The following is a 25,507-nucleotide window of genomic DNA, read 5'->3' on the forward strand; positions in this document are numbered from 1 at the left end:
GCGTTTACGGACCTTGACTCCCCCAATCCCCCACCCAAAGGGACAGTAACAAGCTGGAGTTTTAACAGAACCATTAGCGTACCGGTTCTTTATGCGTCTCCAAATCCTGACTGATGGACAGTGCAGACTAACCCTCGTTCTCTTGCCGATTCTGGGAGAAGCCGGGGATTCAGGGAGGCGACTTCTGCAAGGACGACGCCGGCAGCACCATGGCAACGATTGTGAAATTAACAGCTGCTAAACGAACTCGCGAAAGTGGCCGCCCCGGAAAATTCTTAACGGGATGAACAGCAGGCTAAAGCCAATCGGGGCCAAACAAACGCTGAAACGCAATAGTGCATTGTGCATATTTAACAATGCATACCAGTCATTTTACTCAGAATCATATTATAAATTAACACTACAGAACAAGGGATTAGTGGTAGTAGGACAAATTAAACAAGCAAACGAACCAAATCAATTGACACCGTTAGAAAGCCAGCTATTCATAGGTACAGTCAATAAAACATTTGAACAGCAGCTAGATGTTTAGCTTGTGCATATTCATTACATGAACTATGTTATATTGATTCCGCTTTTCAGCTTCCAGATGCTTCCGTGGAAATGTAAGAACTCTTTCAGCTTCTGAAAGCCCCCCCTCCATCTGAGGGTTGGAGGTGGGGAACAACCAACAGTTTACCAGTCAAAATAATGCTATTTAAAAAATGACAAACAAACAAACAAACAAACAAAACAGACACTAAGGAAGGTGCATTCCTAACACTGATATACACATCCTCCCTCTGCAAAAAGCCTTCTACACTCAGGTCAAAGTGACCTTCTTCCATTTAAAGCAAGACGACCTACTCTTTTATACGGATGTGCAAATAATACATATTTTGGAATCCTTCAGCAATCGACAGAAGTCCAGGACCCAGTGGGCTCAAGTACGACCGTCTCCGACGGCCTCAAATTAAATTACTGCTCCATGTGGACTGAGCCTTTATTTCAGGTAAAGTGCAATCAAGAAAAAAAATTAAAAGTAATTCGCTTCAGTTCTCCCCCTGCCTTCTGTAAATGGTACAGTCTGACCACATGGTTATGGGAAGTTCCGCCTGGCTCCAAAGGGAGGGTCAGACAAATTCCTGCTTCTGGGGCCCCCTGTACGTCTCCCAGTGTACCAGGGAGAGAATGCCTTGCCCGCCCAGGACCGGCGTGTACATCTTGTCACAGGCCGGGCAGGCACCGTCACTCTGTAAACCGGCTACAGGGCTCCCGTACCCCACGTCTAACTTAGCCGGGTGGAGTCCCTTCTCGTTGCTGTGGCGATGTCCACGGAAGCCGTGCTGCAGCCGGGCCAGCGTCTGCTGCCGCTGCAGGCGCAGGCTGCGGCTCTCGCTGCGCAGCATGCGCAGGGCCAGCATCACCAGCAGTGCCAGGATGAGGCCGCCCGCCACGGGCACGGCGATGACGGCCGCGCGGAACCACACCTCCCTCGCCGACGCCAGCTCCTGAACCTTGGTGATCAGGCTGCGGGTGCCACCGTCCTGCTCATGCCGGCCGCCGTGCTCTGAGGAGACCAGACGACAAAGAGAACCACAAGACGTAAAGAAAACTTTAAGGTGACAGGAATTCGGGTTAAGTACCTTTCTCAAAGCAGTCCTCCCCAAGGAACACCTCAAACATCTAACGTTCATTTTCCCTCAAGCCCCATCTCACCAGCTGACTTCTCTCAGCTATTATGATGCAGATGGATATTCCATCAGAAAAGGTCCCAGTTATTACCTGGCTCTTGTAGGACTTTTTAGTCATTGGAACCGTTTAGTTACATTGGCCGTGTTCATAACCAATGAGAGGCACTGATTTATAACACCCCGACATAAATCTTTCTGCTGGATCTACTGTCTTCCAGCGTTCATCCCCACGCTCCTGTATTCTGTGATGTGTACATGATTGGAAATTATGAGCATTGTTTTTGGCTTAAATAAATGAATGGATGGATGGATGAATAAATGAAATGCATTTCCAAGCAGAGACAGGACTGGGGCTGTCTGAGCTGGTCACCCCCCCCAGGGTGACCGATTACACAGTACATTGTTTTTCCAAAAGTGAAAATTAAGGTCTTGAGTTTATTAAATTATCTTTGCTCATATTATTAATTTACACTTCACAATAAAGGGTAATAAATTTTACCATGGGAGGGGACGGGAAGTGGATTTTTATTTATTTTTTGCCTAGGGCCCCCAGTGTCACTATCATCGCCTCCGTTTCCAAACCTTTCAATCACTTTCAGTATCGGTGCACAGTACCCAATCAAAAACCCAACGAGTTCGATAGAACTGAACGGGTATCACATTCGGGAGAGCGTGGTGAAAAGCACGGTGAAAGGAACCAGGACCCTGTGAACTGAGCGCGGTGCTCCAGGCCTGATATCGCGGTATCACGATGCCATGAAACTCAAAGCCTGCGCAGAACGAACAGACTCGTATTGCTTCTAGTTATAAAACGAGAACCCTTTTTTATTTTAGCCACAGGAAAGCGTGCATAAACATATTATTGATTTATTTCTCCCGTTTCTCCTCTGCAAGCCCTATTAGAATGGAAAAAAAAGTATCTGCATCCCTGGACGTATTTCAGTCGGCAAATAAAGTAAGGATTCGCCCTGAAACCGACATATCACCTTTAGGCGGCTCCAGGTCTCGCAGTCCTCTGTAATTGCACATATCGTCGTGACAGCACCGCGCCGCGCCGGAGCCCCCCGGCGCGCCTTCCACGCCCCTAGGCGCGCACACGTCGAGGGGGGCGAGCGAGTCCACGCACCCGTGGCCGAGGGGCGAGTTCACATTGCGGGGGTCCAGGACCCTCGTGAAGCAGGCGTTTAGCGGTGACTTGCACATGTAGCCGGTGGCGACACAGTGCGGGGCGTCACAGTAACACCTTATTTCCCCTGCGAAGGAAATATATGGCAGTTAAAATATCACACTGTATATTTCAGCTATTTGAGTCAAATTTACATCGACATTAATTTAGAGCCTTTCACCCAAAGCAATATAAAACTGAGACAGTAGAATCAGCCCAACCCTGGCCAAAACATTAAAAAAATTATATATGTGAAAGTGAAATTAACTCATTTTAGCCGCTAGTCTTGTTGGTCAAAGCATGAAACTATTTAACATACAGAATATATTTAGGGTACTCTTCAACAGACCTCTTCCCTAAGGCCGTCTTCCAAATCCAGATGTACTCTTATAATAAATATTTAGACCCATGCACTGAAATTAAAAGCACAGCTAGTCGATGGTGACTAAAAGATTGCAACGCTCCAACACGCAAATGAACACGTTTTAAAAGTAAAACGTTTAGAATGCCAAACTAATTTTGACATTGGTTAAATTAATTTTGGAAATGGTCATACAGTTTAATAATAATTTCATAAATGACAACCGTGCATGGAAGCTACAGGATCCCTATTGTTTTTAAACTTGCTATTACAACCAGCGGTCTATTAGCCACAGTAAATAGCTTTCGACTGGGACTGGAACTGAAGACCCAGGTTTTATTTTCCTATAAACCTGAGCTTTGCTCGGATTGGAGTCAAATGTTCAAAGTTGCACTCGGGCCGCGAACTAGTTTCCTATACTGTAAATCTGAAGCCGTTTATGCTGGAGCAAGTCTTACACCATCTAAGCACATCTCACTTCATTTACTTACATAAAAATCATGAAACATATATAACATATATAAAGTCATCAAACAATTACGAAGTTACCCAGATAAGTTCACGCCTGCGTCATATATTTATTGAACATTACACGCTAACAATAGATTAACTTATTATCTCATATATGATCAGCGTAGATTTCTCAGCTTTTCACGCGTATCCTGAAACCGGAGTGATCAAGTCCATCGCATCAAACCACAAGTAGTTGTAACGCTCAGCTTATCAAACAGACGGTAGAAAATACGGAACTATCCAGGTAAAAACGGGTAATTTCCCAGGGACGATCGGACAAGTAGACGGCTACCTTTTATTAGGAGAACAGCCATGGCGCAAAGTTCCAGCTGAAGCCAAATAGAAATTAAACTAGTATGGCGATCCATTTAGGAATAAAAAAACAATAATAAAATCCTCTTTCTTCCGACAGTCTTATGGAAGATCGTTCCGCAAAAACGGCATGGACGAAGGAGATGCGCTGGACTCCGGTAACTGTTTGCGCCCGGCTGTTCCAGGCGGAACCAAAGTGCATTTAATATGAGAAACCGCTTTGCCCTGCATTTAAAACTATGCAGAGATCATCGTTTATCACAAGGACCTTTTGCATTTTAGACATAAGAGAACTTAAATGAATATATTTCGTCAGGTCTGAGAAAACACGTGCAAATTAATATCATTCACTGACGAGTCAGCTTATGTCCGTCGTGGTATAACCAAGCCAGTATCCCAATATGATCTTTTCTCTTCCTACCGGTGATCCCCGTGAAAAATAAAGCAGCGGCTCCGGAGAGGAAAGGTTTCTTTGCACGGCTCTCATCATGAGCTCGAGTCAGCCCTCTCCGCTGGTGCGTCATTTACATATTAATTAGCATCCGCTTGACGATTGGCGCGCCGCGCAGCTAAATCCCCGCCCACTCGCGGATAGAAATGACGTAGTGTGATTCGGCGCGGGGCGGCGGGCAGGTTTCTGCGAACGGCAGTTTGAAAACATAGATTCGTTTAGCCTTATTAACATATAAATGACTTATTTCATGAAAGCGGGAGCACAATATGATGTAATACTGCCATATACTATTAAAATCCGGCTTTCAAGATACGTGAAGCTTCAAGATTGGAATTCGTCGTTAAAAAACGGTATATTAATTTACCAACGGCTATGCTTACATGCAGCATTTAATTCATGTTTATACTATTGATGGTATATTACCTCTTAATGACGACACGCAATTAACCATAATTGTTTGTACGTAGTTTACCTGTGCCTTGCGAAATGATTTCCGGAGATCGTGATTATCTAGTTTTGTAAATGGACGGTTGTGGGTGGGCAGATAAAAACAACGTTCGTAAAATCAGACATCAAGAGGAAGGGATGGAAAAATATGGCGCCACAGAGATGACAGATAGTGTCTTGCGCTCTATTGTACTCAAAACAATAACATTAAAAACACGTGGATGTCTGATGGATATCAAAACATGGATAAATACAACATAATTTTATTAGTCCACTCAGAACTGGTTGAAAAGGTCAAATTAAGAAATAATTAAAAAAAAAAAAGTTTTAAGGTGTTACTGAAGTTCTTTTGGAGGAAACATCCACTTATGACCTAAGAAAAAGAGTATTTTTAGGAAGATTCTAAAAAGATATGAAATTGCATTGCGTTACGCATTGCTGCCATGTTTTCACATGTAAAAACAGAAACTACGCAGAAACTTGCGAACTTAATGTTTTCTACAAATCCCATTCCAGCGATGCACAGTATTCACTTGTATCACTGGATATTGTCATGGGTTGAGCAATACATGTGGACGGAACAGGCTGTTAGATTTACCACACTTAATTCCGACTCCTGGTAAATGGTTTCATCTTTACCAAAATGTTTTGGGAGGCTTTAATTACCAGATTTACTGGGAGCAAGCACGTAGGAGAGAGTTTGGTATTGGAAAAGTTCTATTTCTTTTTTTTTGTTTTGTTTTTTTTTGGGGGGGGGGGGGGCGAGGGGTTGAATGAAGCCATACTAAATATTGTGGGGTACATGTCTTCCCTGGTTGGGAGAATATGAATTTTCGTGAATTCAGTGAAACAAAATATGAGGACAATAACGACTTGTATAGGTCAGCATGCTTTGATATTGGCAAATTAATTTCGTGAAATGAATTAGGCCTACGTGGCTGCAGTAATATCTTACTAACATTTTCATTAATTTGCGGCTCATGTATATGCGTTTATTAGTGTGTATGTAACATTACGATCTTCTGCAGTTTATATGCAAGACGTATAGCCTCGTTGCCTTAACTCGATGTTGCCATCTACTGGCAAAAGTTGGAAGTCTCAGCTAATGCATGAATCCAGTCAAAAGTGAGTTGACGTCAGCCGCGCTTCCCCGTATGTCTCCAGTGGCGCTGTATCCTTCGCGGTGTTAGTGAACATCGAGTCTTGAAACTCAAGCTTTCTTCATGAGGATAATCCACCAGTACCCACTACCTCTGTAGCCCATGAAGCAATTTAACCTAAAACTGAAGAAAAATCGTACGCTGCCCCGATAAGAAAACAATCAAGACCTTTGTAATTCTAAAATACTGCGGTTGATTATCAGGGTATACTAAGCATATTCGTTAAAGTAAATAATAGAAATCAGTTTACATTTTTCTAATACTGCTTAACCAGAACACAAAGTGCATCGAGGCCAATGGGTGTCCTGTATCAAGTATAGGTTTTAATTAACGCTTAGGTCAAGCACACAGTACATTCTGCCATTTATGCCAATCAATGCCTATCGCACAAAGCAGATTGGATGTGACAGTGAATTTTAAATTAAGCATCTATGGTTTGGCTTGGATTGGTTGAGTGTTCATTAGTTTTTACCAAGCATTTGCAGACCCATGACCCCGGTTATATAGGTTAATTCTAGGATTGGGGCTGGAAAATCTGATCGTGGGTCAGCATAGGAACTTGCTTGCATTTCCAACTCTGCCTTGGGACCCTTTAAGAACTTGCCGCAGGACAAATTTGGATCACCGCCCATGGGTTGAGAATCGCTGATCTAGGGTGTGCGCATGTGCAGTATGAGAGACAAACACCCAATTCACCTGTACCATACCTCAGGGCTATTCAAATCACGGGTCTTAAGGGAAGAGCAATGCTGATTTTCCAGCCTTCCTTTACCCGTGAGCCAGGTGTGAAGGCTCTGGTCAATCAGAATCAGTGACTAACGACTTGGGAGACCTGAAAACAAGGCCCGGATTTGGAATCGAGGTTCAGATTTGAACAGCCCTGCCATAGCCACTGTGGGAGCAAACAAAAGCACACAGATATACCAGGATGAATTATAAGCTGCGGTAGGAGCTGAACCCCAAATCCTGCATGTGTTAGTGCACTGCTACCCTATGATCCTCTGCAGAGTCCTTCTGCAATTCATCATTAAACTCAGGAAGCACGAGATGGGACACCCTAGACAAGGTGCCAGTGCACAACAGGGCACACAATCATACATCACAGGCAGTTTGCAGACACCGATTCATTTCGGCCATGTTTTTGGACCAGTGGTAGCTAATGCATCCGCTGCAAACTACTAGTAGCCTGGAAGGAGCCAGTAAGAGACGCAGGACCTCTTACCCTCAACCACAACATTGTTTTCTTTGTAGAAGCAGCAGACGACATAAAAAAGGTTGGAAATGCTTGATTTGGATTAGGGAACTGGTGCAAATGGGTAACAGGCCAACTGCACCACCAGAAAGCCAGGGTCAGCACACCATGGGACACCTCACCACACTAATTTCTCAATTTGTTCTGCTTATATCTGCACTATATATAGTGTATACTATATTATATATAGTGCTATATCTGCACTACCTCCTGGACAACCAGGAAGTCTACCTCTGATGCGCAAGAACCAGAAGACCAGTTTTGACTCAATTTTAGTATGTTTATTACAATACATACATTTCACATTTGACCTTGTGACCTCGCCGCTCCAACCCTGCCACGTGGAGTTCCGTGCCTGAGTCGCCCCTTTTCAGCCAGTGTGCCCAGCAGCACACACGATCCATCATTACAGGGTGCAAAGAAAAATGTGTAGCAATAATTTATGAATACATCAGATATACTAGTAATCACTGCAACTATTCATAAAACTTACCTCTTGTATCACTTGATCAACTGTACATAGGAATGAAATCTTGGTTCAAGGTGCATTGAAAACCTAAAACTTTGCACGTTTTGCTTTGAAAGTACAGTTGTGTAACAAAAAGTAAGGAATCTGGAAACTAAATAGGGATGTTAGATGGTAAATGGACACCGTCCTCTTGAGGTGCTGAAATTACACGGGCAGAAGGGGGGAGGCAGTGGGAGTGGGGGCACCTTGCTTGTCCTTTGGAGCACTGTTACACCTCGCGGTCATCAGGTGACCTCTGACCTCTCGACCAAAGTGTGACATCACTGCTTGTCAGAATCCCATCTGTGAATCATCGCAGCTGGACAAGAGCCATTCCAGGGATAGGGCTGTGGAGGCTTGGGGGGGGGGGGGAGAAGTGTCTTCTGTTCCAGCAGGTTGTTATTCCGGCATCTTCCCAAAGCTTTGTTTGGAAGTCAAGAGCACTTAAGAATTCCAAGTCTGGCTTCTGATTCTTTTGGAAAGGGATTGATCAACCAAAGATCACTGGCCGTGACGGACATCTCTCCCACGTGGCACACAAACCCCAGCCGCTGACTCCGTGATCCGTGGAGAGGAGCTAGAGTTTGCAGACAGGTTAATAAGAGAAGGCCAAAGGGCAGCCATCTTGGTGTCTGTTAGTCTTGATGTTAAAACCCCATGTGGCTCTTTCTTCTGAGGCCTCACTCTACGAAACGTATTTACAACATGGACAGATCTACAGGAATTCTACATTAAGGCCTTTTATAATCCAAACCTGGTTCGGCCCTTGGATGCCTCTTTGCCTCCCCCCCCCCAGCTTTGCTCAATGGTCCGAAGCCCCCACCCAACAGCCGCCCCAAAGCATTAAGACTGGCCACAGACAGTCAGTTCTTCAGCTCCAGCTGTGTGAAGTTCGGTTTCCCTCCAGTTTTCACACCATGAAGGAGTTCTGATTCTTCAACTTGTCAAGTTCCTTAATCTGTTGTCTCAAAAATAGTATCCTGGTGGAAAGGGGGGGGATTAAATACCCATTTTCAATTATCAAAGCAATTATGCAAATATTTCAAAATTATTCAAAATCTGGCTTCTTAAACATAACATTTTTCAGTAGTCTCCACAGTAAGCGACTTAAAACCATACTGCTACTGACAAAAACATGCTACAAAACACATGCAAAATGACTACAAATAATTCTGCTAGCTGCAGGGGGGTAATTTCTAAACAAGCCAATTAGTATTCTTACAATTTGGATTAACAGAGGAACCTGACTGCATATTGACGGTTTCTCTATATATCCGGTTATAGTCTAGTATGAAAGTGCATTACAGGAAAGTAGTTGAATATATTCAGTCATTTCATTCAGGAAATCAAATTTTGTTACCATCTGTATGTTCTTTGCAGGTGAAAAAAATATGTCAAGCTATGAGACAGCAACACTGAACCTGCCTTTTGAAATGTCTGCAAATAGAACACCCACTGCTGCCAGAGCAAGGCATGAAAAGCCAACTCTGAGCAGAGCGCCCCGCTAACGGCCTTAGCAGCAGGGCTAAGTGACGTGCAGCTAGCGCACAGAGCAGAGCGCCCCGCTAACGGCCATAGCAGCAGGGCTAAGTGACGTGCAGCTAGCTCACAGAGCAGAGCGCCCCGCTAACGGCCATAGCAGCAGGGCTAAGTGATGTGCAGCTAGCTCACAGAGCAGAGCGCCCCGCTAACGGCCATAGCAGCAGGGCTAAGTGATGTGCAGCTAGCGCCCAAAGCAGAGCGCCCCGCTAACGGCCATAGCAGCAGGGCTAAGTGACGTGCAGCTAGCGCACAGAGCAGAGCGCCCCGCTAACGGCCATAGCAGCAGGGCTAAGTGATGTGCAGCTAGCATGCAGAGCAGAGCGCCCCGCTAACGGCCATAGCAGCAGGGCTAAGTGATGTGCAGCTAGCGCACAGAGCAGAGCGCCCCGCTAACGGCCATAGCAGCAGGGCTAAGTGATGTGCAGCTAGCATGCAGAGCAGAGCGCCCCGCTAACGGCCTTAGCAGCAGGGCTAAGTGATGTGCAGCTAGCGCCCAGAGCAGAGCGCCCCGCTAACAGCCATAGCAGCAGGGCTAAGTGATGTGCAGCTAGCGCGTAGATCAGAGCGCATCCGCGGACGGCCTGGCGTACCTCTGCTCGCGCAGCGTCGCTTGGATCTCACACACTCGCACTAAGGATCTTAAGTTTTTCAGCTCTGTGCAAATTTCAGACATGTAAATGCTTCCCAGGTTGTGGGCTTCTTCACGTAACCGTGACGCCTGGAGGAGGAAAGTGAACAGCACGGTGTTAGACATCCTCAGGCAGGGGCCATCTTACTGACAGATACACGCCGATACTATAACAATACGTCTTATTTACTTAGATGCTCTCCCCCAAAGCGATACACAGTGAATGCAGGGTCAGACAGTCGTGGCAGCAATTCGCAGTTAAGGGCCTTGCTCAAAGGCAAAATGGTGAAGTTGCTCGGCCTACTCAGGGATTAGAACCAGTGACCTTCCGATCAAAGATGAGGCATCCTAACATGCTTCCAAGCAAAGGACTGAGACGACAGCAGGACACACAGACAGGCAGAGCTATGCATACCTGCTTCTCGACGTGTTCTGCCGGCCAGCCCTGCACGTGCCTGATGAGGTTCTCGTTAAAATGGGATGCTAGTGTGGGGGTTAAGGTGCAGGTCGGCCTTCCCGGCATGCCGCTGGGGGCCAGGGCACCGGTCGGTGCTACGCTGCTGCCGGCAGCGATGTGGTTTGGACCAGGGGAGGGGCTCCTCTGACTGCTGTAAGACAGAGGGGAGGGGCGTGTTTTCTTCAGCAGCCACTAGGGGCTATGAAATAATTTATTCTTCAGCACTTTCAAGGTTCCCACCACAAAGCCTGAACCAGGCCGTACATTAGGAACATAACTAGCATGACATCCTGGTGCTGAGAGGCTAAGCCAACAGCTCTCCTGAGTACGGGCACGTCAACACTAAGCGATGAAAACAGTCACCAATGCAGGATGCCACTTGCAGTTCTCTATGACACAAAAAGATGGCAGCAAAACACCAATCCAATCACAAAATAAGCAAAACCAAATAAGGTATACTGGCGTATCCGCTATGCTGGGGGGAGGAGGGGGTGGCTTTTACTGCAAATAAAAAAATCTTTACCACATTTCTTCCACTGTCTTTATAGTAGGAGTTAAGGAAATGGAAGATAAAAAGCCCAGTGACGTTTTGGCCTGGAGCAGACGCTACCTTTGCCTCTGGAGGCTGCGGGGAGAGTCCCGCTCGAGTGGCTTGTCGGCTGGGAGCGGCTGCTGCGGCGCGGCCGCCTGCGGTACGGGTCCAGGTTTCGGTGCCGGCGTGCTGACGCTGACCTGCACAGCACAGAGAGCAGACATGCTCAGCCGGAACGTCGGGCCAGGCTCAGTCTTCCTTCCAGGAGAGGTGGCGCCTACCTTTGGCTGTGACGACACCGGCGGCGTGCTGGAAAGGGACTTCAGTGGAGGTGCAGTGTTTGTCTGTGGGGTGCTTATCCTGGGTGACACGTACGACCTTGGTGACGAGGCGTCTGACGTTAGGGACATGGGGGACTGACTGGACTGCTGGGCTGTGGTTTTTAATGCCGTGATAAAAGGGGGGGGGGGGGGGGAGATTAGCATGTGCGTCCTTCAAATTTACTTCAGTGGCAACGTAAACGTACACACAGAGATGGCAACTCGATGTATCTGAGGGAGCGGAAATGTTCTGAGCACTTACGACGTTCACAAAGGGAATGAAGGGAACCTCAAACAGCAGAGACACCTTCCATGCATGTACGGCCCCCTAATTAAAAGCTGGTCACAATCGAAAAGGACCTGAATTTTTGTGCGACTTTGGAATCAAAGGTCCATAAAAATTCTGAAATATGCCTTCATATTTCATCCCTTAACCGGAGAGGAACCTTCATATGCCACAAGATCCTGCTGAAGAACTCGGGACAGAATACCTCAGCGTCTGCGACTTCAACTGCAGCCATACCTTGAGCGGACAGCTGAGCGGCTTGGGGAAGCATAGAAGTGATGTTGAAAGCGGACGGTCCAGCCGTGAGAATCTTATGAAGCATAGACTGCAATGAAGCTTGCGTGACAGCAGCTGTGAGGGCTAAAAGAAAAAAACAAACAAAAAAAAACAAAAAAGGGGAAACACAGAGAGAGAGAGACACAAACGTGAGGCCGGCCGCCTTTCGCTCCCCTCTCTGCACTCATCCATCCTCCTGCTGCGACCCGGCTGACTCCTCGGACCCCAAGTCCCCAGAGGAAGCGTCATGCGGGGTCGCTTCTCAGCGCATCTTCCCTGTAGCACATGCCTTCTAAAAGGGCAGCAGCTCACCTGCAGCTTGCAGAGCTCTGAAACCTTAAGTCACATACTACATGGGCGCCAAGTATCTTGAGAAACATGGACCCATTTCTGAGATCCCACAGGTAACCATGCACATCTGACAATGCTAACAATGTCACCAAAAGGAGGCAAATGCTCTCCCCATTGCATATATCTAAACGAGACATGCAATGCTTACAGCCACCAAAAACAGTAAAAGTAGTGGTGGGGAAAAACAGATTAAGATTAATCGCAATCCTGGTTTAGACAATTCGATATAGAGTTAATTTATACCTTTCCTCCATCACTTTAAAAATGAAAAATGAATTTTACTTGTATTGGACCTCTGATCATATAGGTGGCACTACTTTCTCTGTCACCTGTAGAAGGGTTGTAACAGAATTGCTCAGTAGCCTCATGCCGCCATCTTGGTGCATTGTCAGTCATGGTAATGGAGTACTCCGAGCACATGAATGCAAACAATTCAACTAGGGCTTTAGTTTCACACCAGCCATATTCAGTACACTGCTTACTGGATGTTTATATATTTGCTTTTAATATAAATGAAATAATTGCAAACAATGTAAAGAGAATACATGGATTTTATTGGATGGGACCTACTGCCAGTCATGAAAATATTGTGAAACCTGTTTTCTTGCAAAAGTTGCGGGTAAAACTGAAGAAAACTGAAGAAAATGAAAGTCTGGAGGTATAATTATTTCCGGATGGGTATGAGAACTGCAGAGGGAAAACGCTGGACAAAATACTTTGGTATATTCAAAAGGTAAATGCAAGAATAAATGTCATGATTATTATATATTACTTTTCGTTACCTTATTTCCGTCATGTAATGTAACATACAATTACGTTGCATTGTTCTGCAATGATGACACTACAGTGCTATGCCTGTTTTTTCAAATCGTCCATTTATGAATGTCTTAAACGTAAATTGAACAGAATTGAAATTGAATCCAATCAGGCACTTAAAATCAAATCGAACTGTGAGATCAGGGCTGATTCCCAGTCCTAAACAATACCCATATGTTTCTCAAATAAGATTCAGTTTTATGTTTTGGCATATATCCAAGTCCTTCTGAATCATGGCAAGTGAGTTTTAGACTTGCCCATTTCCATTTTCAGCAAGACGACATTTTTGTGCTTTGAAAGGGACAAGTTAAGGAAGTATACCCATCTGATCCTCAAATAAAAAGGCTGTGTTATACAAGCTTCTGGCCTTCCTTCAGTGGTTTTCACAATGTTTCCAGTGACTCTGAATTTGTAAATGTGTGTTCAATTTACAGCTTTTTAAAATATCTGTCCAAATATGGAAAGCTTCTAAATAGTATTTCATATCTCACTCCTATCCAATTGATATCAAATCGGAATCGAATTGGACTGAATCGATTTGAAAGCCTGTGAATCCGAAACGAATCAAAATTGGAGCATCTGTACCAAAACTCAGCCTTAACATTAATGTCCATTTTTAAATTAGTCATGGAGTTCAAACTAACTATCTGAAGTCACCGTCTTTTCAGTTCGTCTATTGGATAAGGCTATAAGCTTAGTATGAAGGGGAGGCTACCGGCTGACCTCACCGCTTTTATTTCATTATTTAAAAAAGCGTTTTGCTCGGACATGGCTGTTCGTGACTCAGTTAAAAGTTTGCAGTCCACTAGCAAGGGCTCCCTGATGGGAAATGCGCACACACACAGTTCAATTTACAGCTTTGCTCCATTCACGTCTCACCATTTATCACGAGTGACTGCACACCGGCATACTTTGAGAAGCTTTCTGTGCTGAAGCATCCTGTCTTAGTCAGTCAAACACGACCAAAAAAAACCAGTGTTCGGTAATGACACTGCACTGCTGACCATCAAACCCACTAGCCAACTCAAAGCACCATCCCATCAGAGGTGATTCTATTACAATGGCACCTGAACACCAGTGGGTGATGGATGATAACACAAGAAATCAGTACCCTGGGAATGCTGATAGACAACAGCTGTCACCAGCAACATTTTTCAACTGCTTGTAAGTGGTCAAAATTGCAAGAGCAAACACATGACAAAAGTTCTATTAAGCTATAGATTCAGAAACTACATTCAAACTGCAGTCATCTAAATTTCGCCTTAACTATTCCATATCACAGCAACCGATCATAACAGGCTGCAATTAAACAACCTCCTTACTGACACACAGCAGAAACCTCCAGGAAGGCACTGCAAAGTATGAGAATACATTCTCCCAAGAGATGGAAAGAAAAATAAAACCCCAGAAGGCCGAATTTCTAGTGTCTTCCGATCCTAAACTAAGAGCTCAAAAGAAACAGAGGTTTGGCGTGCTAAAGCTAGCCTTCATGGTACACAAGTACAGTAACGATAAGACACACGCACGGGCATGCACGTGCACGCACACACAAGCAGCTAGGAAGGCTAAACGATAACAGAAGGGGAGGAGCAGAAGATTCGCAAGCAGCGCCGAGCTGCAGGCCGAGCCAGAAGGAGGGGAAGGACTGGGGTAAGGAAGGCAGAGCCGGAGGGGCGGGGGGGCAATGCAGAGACAAGGCCGCTATGAGGGGGACCCCTTGAAAGGCGTGTACCTGCCCTCCCCACATGCAATTCAGGAAGGGGGGATTAAACAGGAGGGGAGAAGTTCCATTTATGCTCTTTCATGAGCACAATAGCGGGAACCCTCCTAGGACCTGAGCTTTTAAACCAGTTGGTCTATATCTATGGTATAACAGCGCTTCCACCTCAAAAGCCCAAGTTCTCATTTGCTCTTAGCCGGTCAAATTCATGCATCAGATCCCACTGACGGCACCTGGGCCTTTGTGGCATCTGGGGTCCTGGCTGCTCTGGCAGGCGTGTCCCTCAAAGACACCCCCGCCCGCGGAAGCTCGGCCAGGGCATCGCTGCGCCGGGGAGGGGAGGGGAGGGGTGCGCCTCACCTTCGTTGATCTTGGCCACGTCCACGGTGGCGCTGTTGAGCTGCAGGGTGGCCTGTAAGGCGGGTAGGAGCTGCCGCAGAAGCCCAGGGTCCTGGAGGAGGGGGGCGCAGGCGACTGAGGGACCGGGGATACGGGGAGCGCGGAGGCCGACCCAACGCTCGCCGCGCTGGCCGGGTTCAGGCCCGAGCCAGAGCAGGTCGCTGCTGCTGGCACTGACTGGGGCGCGCAGGAATGTGACGCAGGCTTATCTGATGCAGTGCACTCTGTGGACACAAGAGGGAGTCCTCAGCTATAGAGCAATCAGCCCTTGGCAACGCGGACCTCACTGAGGGAGCGCAGTGCGATAGGGGACACTGCACTCAGACAGCTACTTTCACGCAGTGCATCATGTTCCGAACCGTCTCAAACCTGTGGGCAAGGACTCATCAACTGGCGGCCCTCCACTCAAATGGATCTTGCCAACTAATAAAATGGAACATTCATTCATTTTCCAAACTACTTATCCTTCTGGGTCGCGGGGGGGGCGGAGCCTATCCCGGAAGATACGGGCACGAGGCAGGGGACAAACCCAGGACAGGGGGCCAGCCCATCGCAGGGCACACTCAAACACCATTCACTCACACATGCACACCTATGGGCAATTTAGTAACTCCAATTAGCCTCAGCATGTCTTTGGACTGTGGGGGGGGGAAACCGGAGTACCCGGAGGAAACCCCACGACGACACGGGGAGAACATGCAAACTCCACACACTCGAACCCTGGTCCCAGAGGTGTGAGGCAACAGTGCTAACCACTGCACCACCATGCCACCCCCTAAAATGGAACATTTCAGATTATTTTCATAGCTTATTAAACTTGTTTCATTTGTCATTTATACCTATTTGTCACTGTTCAACCCATTGTGCAATGGTACTAATAAATACTAGTTATGAGATAATTCACTGTAATACTTAATCGAATATTTTTTGCAGTGTTACCGTTCATTATTGTCTAAATGTGCTGTGCTAGTTCAGGATTGATAAGGTAAACACATACTGTGTACGTATGCAGGTCTATCCTTATGAACTTTAATAGCCAATCCAGTCACAAGCTTTACCAGTCCGATTTCCTAAGTCTGCCTTTATAAAGCTTCCTGCAGCATTAAGGACCATTTCGGCTGCTACCGCGCTACTCGTGAGATCTTCATAATCAGGCTCCCGCTCGGTGCTACGCGTGGAGCCCAGTAAAATGCCAACCTGCTGGCAAACAAGAAACATTACGCTCAGACCCATACTGTCTACTTCACACAAACGCCTTACAGATTCTACCTACCACCATTTTAAAAAGAACCCACCCTAAGCAAACAGTTAATTCACCAAGATTGATGTTTTGAAGCGATTTGGGGGGGGGGGGGGGGGGGGGGGGGAACTGGTCCTGACCCTGTGTCTCATGGCCTAAACGTCACCAAAATGCTACCTACTGCCTGTCCTTAGTAAACACCCAACTGAGTCCCTACACTACAGGTGTACCCCAACACATTTTATTGCTCCACATCAAATTAATGAAGTGAGGTCCAATTTTTTCACCCAAACTACTAGACTGAGTCAAGTAAGAAAATCAAAGAGAACAGCTGCACGAAATTGGAGAAAACATACAAATGGGTGGATCGGGTCTGGCAACCCACGAGCGGGGAGATGACCACGATCCTTTCATGGGGTGCCTTGCAATAGAGAACACTGCAAAATGATAATTCCCAACCAAACGGAGGGCCAGATGCTAAATGGCAGCATACAAGAGAGGCAGCTATTGGTCGATTGCCCCTCCTGTAAACACAGCGGCCAATAGCAGCAGACCTACTTGTGCCGCCAAAGCCGCCGCCCGCTGCCGCCTGCATGGCCTCCCGCCGGTAGTCCCTGTCTTTGGGGAAGCTGTTGACCATGGCCAGTTTGCTGGTGTCCTTCTGCCTCTGCTCTCTGGGATGAGGAACACAGACCACGAATCAGTGTCATGCGTGGCACCAACACAGAAGCAAAAAAATAAATAAAAAATAAGGTAGAAAGGCATCAAAACAAAACGCCGGAGTACCTTTCCAGCCATTCCTTGGGCTTTTCCCACTGGGAAACCTCTGTCCTGCAGTTGTAATAGTATTTCTTCCCAGAAGAGCTAATGTGTTCTGACCAATCGTCTGCTGGTTCGTAGGGCTAAGGCAGAGGAGCAGGGCAAATATCACCGAAAATGAACCATCTCAGATTCAATGGAGGGTTAAATCAAACGCGACTTCCTGTCGGATCCTCGGAAGTCGATTTCTGCATTTCTGGAAGGAGGAGTTGTTTTCTGCTTAAGAGAAGCATTGCAGATAAATGGAAAAGGGGGAGCATCGTCAGATGAGTATATTCATCCACGTCACCTGTGCCCTTTATAAAGACGCTGCTGTTCCTTGGGCCCCAGATAACATACCCCTGAGCAGATGCCAACATCATGTTCCTGTTGCTCCCCGCCATTTTGCTAAGACCCTTCTCCACTCACATTACCAAATGCATGCCATATTCCTTCAGTGTGACACTTTCCATTATCACTTCTGTAGCCAGTATAGTACCTTCTTGCTATTCTATATGCACAAGTACCATACGGAACATCTTTTTGCGATCCCCCCCCCCCCCCCCCCCACCACTAAAGAATGTTGAGAGATCAGTATGGGAATTTATTCAATAAAACAAATCAACTTGCACTGAAGCCCACAATTTTAAGGCTTGTCCTCAGCAGGCAGGCCGGCATTATCCCGTCCTTCCACAGACTAGATTTACAGCGTGTAGAAAGCTATGCAAACCACTAAATGCAGAGTGAACTATCCCAGCAGCAGATGCGAGCAGCATACTTTGGCTTAGCGACTCCCCTTCTATGGATGGGCAAAGACAGTAGCCGTGTCCAAATTATTGTACAAATAAGCAAAGTTTCAATAAGTCAAAGTTACATTGTGAACAGGGTCCGTTTCCAGTAATGGATGCCACGTTAATGCTAGCCATTTACCATCCTCTAAGATTAAAATCCATGTCTTGTACTTGGAGCATGCTTTTTACAAGCTGGTAGCTCTAGAACAACTAATTATCATATTGTCTTCAAACCTCTCCGCGACTCTCACAAATTGGAGGTTACGGAATGCTTGGGCTATAATTCACGGAAATGCGCATTCGTAGATTATTGCCACACATCCAAGTCAGACCCCATGGCTACAACATTTCTGAAAGTGCTGCGAAAACAGACGACAGGGCGCCAGGTCCCATAGAGAATCATACTGTGACTGTACCACTGGCAGAGTTTGGGGTCACGACAGATGTTTGGGGTTAAGCTAGCACCATTGGATACACGAGGTATGCAGGGCCGTACGCTCGAAAATCAAGGACGAGATGAAGCAGACTGCACTGTGCAATTATATGGCTCAGCATATACCTCAAGAGTATGGGATGTGTCACAAGGCAGTTCAACTGTCTTAGGTAGTGTGTTGCTGAGGGCCTGTTTATGGGGGTAATCCGGGCCTCGGGAGGGGACAATGGCAGAAGAGGCGAACAAGAAAGACACCCGGGAGGCATAATCATTTGCGGGCCCCAGATAACATACAAGAGTCCGGGAATAATAATTTTATTAAACCATATTCTAACAAGTAAATAAATGATTTCAAAATCGAACCAAAACAAGCAAAAACCTAGTGGTTCGCTCTATTCATTAAACACAGAATGCACAAATTAAGTCTCTAATCTGCAGACAATAACCAAATGAACTTCGATCCTTTTAGCACGCAACCATTATTTTCAAAACAACGATGCAATTACCTATTTTCCAACTACGGCTTTGCAGGATTATGAATATGGACAATATATGAAGAGATTAGGCGCCTAGTAATATTTACTGGATTGCAATATTTAAGAGGTTTTCTGTAAACCCAGACAAAGAACAAATGAGGGCCCACGAATTGGCGTTTACTGACAAACACTAACGAAAGGGCAGGAAGCTCAATTTAAAAAGAGGATCCAGTGGGAGACAGAATTGCCATCTACGTGGCGGCAGCTGAATGGGGAGAACTCGGGAAACCCAGCTAGTCATCACTCAACAGCAGGGGTCTCCACCTCCGGTCCTGCAGAGCTACTGTCCAGTGGGTTTTCTATCCTACCTGGCTTCTGGGGAGCCACACCTGTTTTCAGGTAGATGCTAGGAACAGGCGACGCTCATCATAGGCCAGGTAGGATAGCAAATGAAACGTACGCATAAAATTCGGTTAGCTGACGCCAATGCACTCGTCTTGGCAAAGCCGTGGAAGCGATAAGCACGGAAGAGACGGTGAAGAAAGTCACAGCTCAACGGCCACATCTTTTGAGAGCTGATATTGTGGCTAAACAAGGTACAAAGACATCGGCAGCGAGGTGGTACTTTTTGCAGTCTAACACTTAAAAATAAGAATACAAATTCACACACATTTTGGGCGTCGGAATAGTGCTTATCGAAAGCCCTGGTGATTACTGTACACACTCCATACAGCTGCCATTAAATCTCAATGTGATGTCGTGCAGCCCTAGTTGACGTAGTGAGGGTCACAGCCTTCAGGACTGCAGCCTTACTGCTTAATATTAAAACATTCAATGCAGATAATTATAACTAACACAGGAGGAAACGATCATTCCAGGCAAACTGTTACCTAGTACTACCCGTCGAGATCACAATCCGCAGTACACGGGATTCCAAAACCATGAGGGTGGAACTGAGATTCAACACCTCCTCACATACGAGACTCTGCGGCACCATGAGTGATGAAGCAAAGGCCCAAAATTACCCCTTTTAGGTGGGATGAAGCACTTTTCTGTATCAAAATAAATGCATCACAGTGGGCAGTGATGATGCGTCTTGGATCACGACAAACCAAACATCCAGCTTTTCAAAAACTAACATTTAAAAGAAAAACCCAAAAGGTCTGCACCCCCCACCACCGCCTCCCATCCCGCAAAAATTATGAATGTTTGTTTTGCGGCCTGAAACCCCCTTGCAACTATCGGCATCAAAAGGAGCACAATGAATGCTACCAATCAAGGGAAAAATATGCAAATACACAATCACAACAGATGAAAAAAATACTTACTACTTCTGACGTCTTGCTTGGATTAGAATGTGAATTTGAGCTTTGAAGAGTGCTGTGGTTGTGTGAATTTTCTTGTGGAGAATAACTGGTCCCTTGATGAGAGGGAAGAAAAATAAAGTCCTTAGATCAAATATAATTTGAAAAGAAAAAAAAATATTATAAAATCAGCAAAATGGACTGCAGGACCCATCAGCACTGCAACAGGCCAGGTCAGGATGCTGGGAACAAAAACCAAACTATTTTGTACAGCTAAAACTACCACTAAACAGAGAATATTTCTTTTTAATGGTGGGGGGGATCACAGATGAAGAATTTATAACCAATCAAATTAACAGTGAGACCTAGGAGGCTCACTGCATAGAGCTGCCCCCCCCCCAAAAAAAAACACTCATCTGTGGGTATAAAGTATTAGGAAATTGGCTCAACTAATGCATAAACACTTAAAAGACAAGATGAGAACATTTAAACATAGTACCAAGTCAGTCAACATGTCACAAATCTCTCCAAACAATAGGTTCAACAAAACTATGAACATGACGAATCCTTATGAAACATCTTCATTAACAATCTGTCGAAGAAAAGATCAATTAAAACATTCAGGAAAAAGGACTTCATCTTTCTTAGATGTTCAAACAAAGGGATGAGAAATAGCAGGCAGAGCGTCTGCATTGTATTGAAATTACACAACTACACAACCCCCTTCTGCTGCTGTACACAGGTTAAAAAAAAATCATATTGCACACACACACGTCGATACAAGTTGGTGATTTTGGACCAGTTTCAATGAAACCACGCTGAAGGTACAATCCAGGATCCCCCTCCGCAAATGAGATTATGGGAAATTCGACGTGAACAAAAAATTAGATTCGAAATATTAAATACCTGGTAACAAATGGGCAATTTAAAAAGTATTCACCTTTTACCATTTATGTTTTGATGATCTAATGCCCAAAGGGCACAAAACAAATCTGACAGTAGTTTGCAGCAATTAAGAGTTTCGCCTTTTATTCTAGACTGCAGACAGAAATATAAAAAATCCAAGACGACAAAGTACTACCCAGGTCTTGAAACACCTGACTTATGCAAACATGCATGACTTAAAGATATTCTCCAAGGACATTCAAACTAACTTTGAGCATCTGTGGAATTAATGTGGCACACGCAAACATACCCCTTCCACTTCAGTACAGATAATTATCAGCACACTTCTAGTAGCAATAATGCTTACATTTTTTAAAATCAATACCATAAACTAGATCTATGAGGCCGACCTAATCTATGAGACAGGTAATATGGCATTAGGTTTCCTTAAATGCTCGCACACTAGGAAATATTTTATTAAGCTAGGCAACTGCATGAGAGAGAAACTAATCACACATAATGTAGGAACAAATTAAATTAAATACAAAAATTTCCCATATTTATAGACAATTACTTTCCATTCAAAACAAAATCATCTCTGAGACTGGTGTAAAACATTTGAATGACATGAAAGGATTCAGACACTCGTGCAAAATTCTTCCATGCTTTCCATTCTTGAACTCCTGCTGGGATTTACTGAATATGCAGGGACACATTCTGTACGACAACCTGCTCACTTTCGAAGCAGCGAGAACATATTTCAGCTTTCAATGCCACCTCTGTCACAATACCACAGGGTTCCATGTTATCACAAACCAATAAGCAATGTGCAAACCATTATATAATATATTGTAAGGAAACACCTGATAAGAACATAAGAACATAAGAACTATACAAACGAGAGGAGGCCATTCGGCCCATCGAGCTGATTGTTTACAAGCTAGGGAACTTTCATACATAGATGCTTCTTGCTTTACAATGCTTTGACTTAACATATTTTAACCAGACGATGGTGCAATAGTGATGCACATCCCATAGTCGACTTTGAAGTTTTATCGGTTCCCGGGTAGCAATATGCTGTTCGATACTTTTACTGATCCGCACAGCCACGCTTCCAGTCTCTGTAGCGATCACAAGCACGAACATCTCATACAGCGTTTAACTTAAGTTAATCATACTGCATTGTTAACTAAATAAACCTGTATTCATTTGCTTACTTTTCCCTTACTGGTATATAGTTACAGTAATTACTTATTCAGTGACAGTAGTTATTTACTTATTTATCCATCATATTCTCGACTTACGATATTTTCCGTTTACGGTGGGTTCATAAGAACGCAACCCCATTTTAAGTCAAGGAGAATCTGTAGTTTAAAATGACATGTTTACTTGTCCTGTAGTCCTGTTCAGTTATTCAGTTATTCCAGTCAACAAGCAAGTTTTATTAAATTCAGTCACCAAGAATATAGTAAACGTAACATGATTCACAATTCAAATGGAAAACACAACGACACCAACCCCATTCAAATACCTGGCTGCATAAAAAGGCAAACATTGAAACAATCACTTCTAAATGTATTAGTAGCAAAAATGTGTTTATAGAGCACTCCTTTCTGTTAACTGATATAGGAGATAAGGAGGTTAGTGTGGATACTGCTTAAGTACGCAAGAAATCAGCATGCAGCAGGAGAGCAACTGTATTCACTGGTCACATCAAATAAGTCTTTGAAGTACAGAAGCCCACTGAACCACTGTGACCTGGGTTAAGCTATTAACAGCCTCCTGGGCCGGGCAGCTAGCTGGCCTCTGAATCCCACACTGACCCTCACTAATCCTGCCACAGGCTGCTTTCTGTGCACTGGCTCCTTTCTATATTAATTTTGCATGATTATGTGCGTTTATCTGGCCTGTGATGCAGGTGTAAAATGCCAAGATTTGACTCACAGTTACGAGCAAACCTGAAATCTTTATATTTATCTAATAGTTTGAAGTGGCAATGTTGTAAAGCAGGGGTGTCAAACTCCAGTCCTGGAGGGCCGGAGCCCTGCACATTTTTTGGGTTCCCCATAACACACCGGATTCAACTCCTTGCAGCTCCTTGTGCTAATCACCACACTGCTTAGGAGCTGAATAATTTGCGATGGAACAGGGAAAGAACTAAGCTAAACAGGTCTCCGCCCCCCAGGACTGGAGTTTTACACCCCTACTATAAAGTGCACTATAAGAAAATAAGCTTAATTCAGTTTTTAATAGCTAACCTGGCTTGATAAGCTAGCAAAAGGATAATGGAAACTTCTGTTGAAAATAATTTATTTTAAAGGAGCGTTTTGTGTGACAAAGATGTTCCCAGAAAGAAACGTCACTTGACATCTCCGCTGACTTTTGAAAGAGTGCACATATGAACTTGCATCGCTTTGAATACACGTACAAGAAATTACAGCACGGAGAAAAAAGGGATTTGATTGAAGCAGACCTTAAGACCACTTGTGCAGCAGATCAAATGGATGCATACAGTCAGACACCAAACCGGCTGCACTGTCCTTACCTCCATCTCTCTCTCTAAGCCGATGTTGATGGGTTGCCTTCGCTTTGCTGTGGCCCAAGGGGTCACCCTGCCTGTTTTCAGGACTATCTGAGCGCCGGAGCATCTTGTACGGTGGGGCTGGGTCCGAGGCATCTCGCATCTTCTCATGCCGGTGATCACTGCCCAAATGACTCTTCGATGGGTATTTAATGCTCTGCAATGCAAAAGCACCCTTACACCTTAAAGGCCAGTACAGAGCAAATAAACAGACTTTCACAACTCAATTCAATTTTTGATTAAGCTTGATTATGCGTGAAAAGTGCAGACCTGCATGCAGACTGAAATGTAGGTTAATACACCTGAAAGCCGCACTTATAAAAAATATATAATTTGTCTTGGCATCTTGAAACACTTAACAGCAGCATCTAGCTACGTCAAAATATAGCAACACTATAATTATAAATATAGAAAAAAAACTCGTATGGGTCGAGGTATTAAGACGCACAGCTCCACACCCACAGATTATTAAATGGAATTATTTGGGTTTTCCGCTTTGAAATGGAGGACACATCAATACGGCGAAAAACTTGGCGTTTCTAACAAGCTAGCTAACTTGTTAATGTCAGGCTGACGCCCATTTTCTTTTTCCAAATTTTTTTTTTGAGATACCAGTCATTTTGCAACAAAAAGACAACGCCAATTGGTTTTAATAATCACTGACATTGGCAACGGCAATATTACCGTTCTTATTCATAATTCGCCCTATTAGCCCCGGGTAATCTTATAGGCCTCAGCGACGGAAAAATGAACCAGGCGCCCCGTTCGAGCTAAACTTCCAATGCGAAAGAGGCGAATAAAACCATCTTTCCAGGCATAAGGCACAAGGGAAAATACGAATATTTTGTGCTGGGGCTGGATTTCTGGGTCGGAGTGGCGTTCTCGGGCGCCGCGGCCTGCCCGGCTCCGAATCCCCGTTCTGCCCTGCTCAGAGTCCCCGTTCTGCCCTGTCCGTTTCCGGCGGAGCGCGGATACCTGGTACGGCTGGGAGTCCCTTCGCTCGCTGCACCTAAAAACGGCGGAAAGAAAACAGAAACAGGACGGAGAGGTGTTTAAAAAAACAAGATTTTTAAAAGTCAATAAGGAGAAGCAAAGCGAGTAATTCCGCGAATCGGAGTGCCCCCCCCCCTCGGTTAAGTTTGCACTTATTTTGGTCTGAACAAAGATGGCGGCGCGGCCCTGAGCTCGCGCAGAGGGAGCGGGGCGCTGGAGGCGACGCCGGAGCAGTTTACCCATCGCTCAGTCTCGGCTGTTTCCTTGCATGCATCACCATCAATGCCGTGTTAGTGTGTGTGCGGGCCGGAGGTGAAAGTTGCACTCTGTTTGCTCTCTTTTTCCTCCTCTCTCTCCCGCTTTTTGTCTTCAGCGACTCGCCCCTCACTTGTTATCTGGGTGGCTGCGGCTGTCTGTGATGCCGTGAGCCTCGGCTAGTCGGCACAGCGCCCTCGCTCCATCTCCCGCTCCGATGCACTGAGCTGCGCCGCCTCCGCCCCGCACGGAAGCCGAGCCTCATCCGGGACACGCCGGGGCCCCCGTCGACGGAACTCGGGCTGCCCCATCCGGCGGGGCGTCGGGAGGCTGCTGCACGCTGGGCTTTTGTGGGCCAAGAAACACATTTTAAAATGTTGCAAATCTTTTCCAAATGTAACATAATGTATCTTTGTTTCAATAAGTGGTTTATAATTATTACCAGAAATGCTTGAGATGTTCAGTATAATTAAAGAAAAATATTTGGACATATATTTTTGAATTTTTTAAGTTAGTAAAACTTAAGTTTTATAAATGTAGAAATGTCTGTCTATTATTTAATGCATCAGACGTTACAGG

General features: G+C 45.2%; 2 protein-coding genes across 5 annotated transcripts; both read right to left on the reverse strand.

The window, feature by feature from the left end:
* Positions 1-424: 424 nt before the first annotated feature.
* Positions 425-5,210, reverse strand: LOC111840204 (BMP and activin membrane-bound inhibitor homolog). Of its 4 annotated transcripts, none has more exons than XM_023804799.2 (3): positions 4,951-5,210; positions 2,660-2,926; positions 425-1,549 (listed from the first exon to the last, which is right to left on the reverse strand). In XM_023804799.2, the coding sequence occupies exons 2-3, from the start codon at positions 2,874-2,876 to the stop codon at positions 1,113-1,115; spliced, it is 654 nt and encodes a 217-aa protein (XP_023660567.1). In that variant the 5' UTR covers positions 2,877-2,926; positions 4,951-5,210; the 3' UTR covers positions 425-1,112. The 4 variants fall into 4 exon arrangements, with proteins under 4 accessions (XP_023660567.1, XP_023660566.1, XP_023660564.1 ...); XM_023804798.2 differs by lacking the exon at positions 4,951-5,210 and adding an exon at positions 4,859-4,890; XM_023804796.2 differs by lacking the exon at positions 4,951-5,210 and adding an exon at positions 4,446-4,701.
* A 2,386-nt stretch (positions 5,211-7,596) lies between these two features.
* Positions 7,597-25,254, reverse strand: LOC111840203 (WW domain-containing adapter protein with coiled-coil-like). Its single transcript, XM_023804793.2, is given in 14 exon segments — positions 7,597-8,825; positions 9,978-10,105; positions 10,431-10,623; positions 11,083-11,204; positions 11,286-11,437; positions 11,848-11,970; positions 15,134-15,232; positions 15,235-15,396; positions 16,971-17,086; positions 17,199-17,314; positions 20,239-20,330; positions 23,645-23,837; positions 24,656-24,689; positions 24,913-25,254. Coding segments are annotated over 14 exon segments (1,641 nt in total). The 5' UTR covers positions 24,954-25,254; the 3' UTR covers positions 7,597-8,755.
* Positions 25,255-25,507: the final 253 nt, after the last annotated feature.

This window comes from Paramormyrops kingsleyae, chromosome 4 (assembly GCF_048594095.1).
Source record: "Paramormyrops kingsleyae isolate MSU_618 chromosome 4, PKINGS_0.4, whole genome shotgun sequence".
In the NCBI taxonomy this organism is placed as follows: domain Eukaryota; kingdom Metazoa; phylum Chordata; class Actinopteri; order Osteoglossiformes; family Mormyridae; genus Paramormyrops; species Paramormyrops kingsleyae.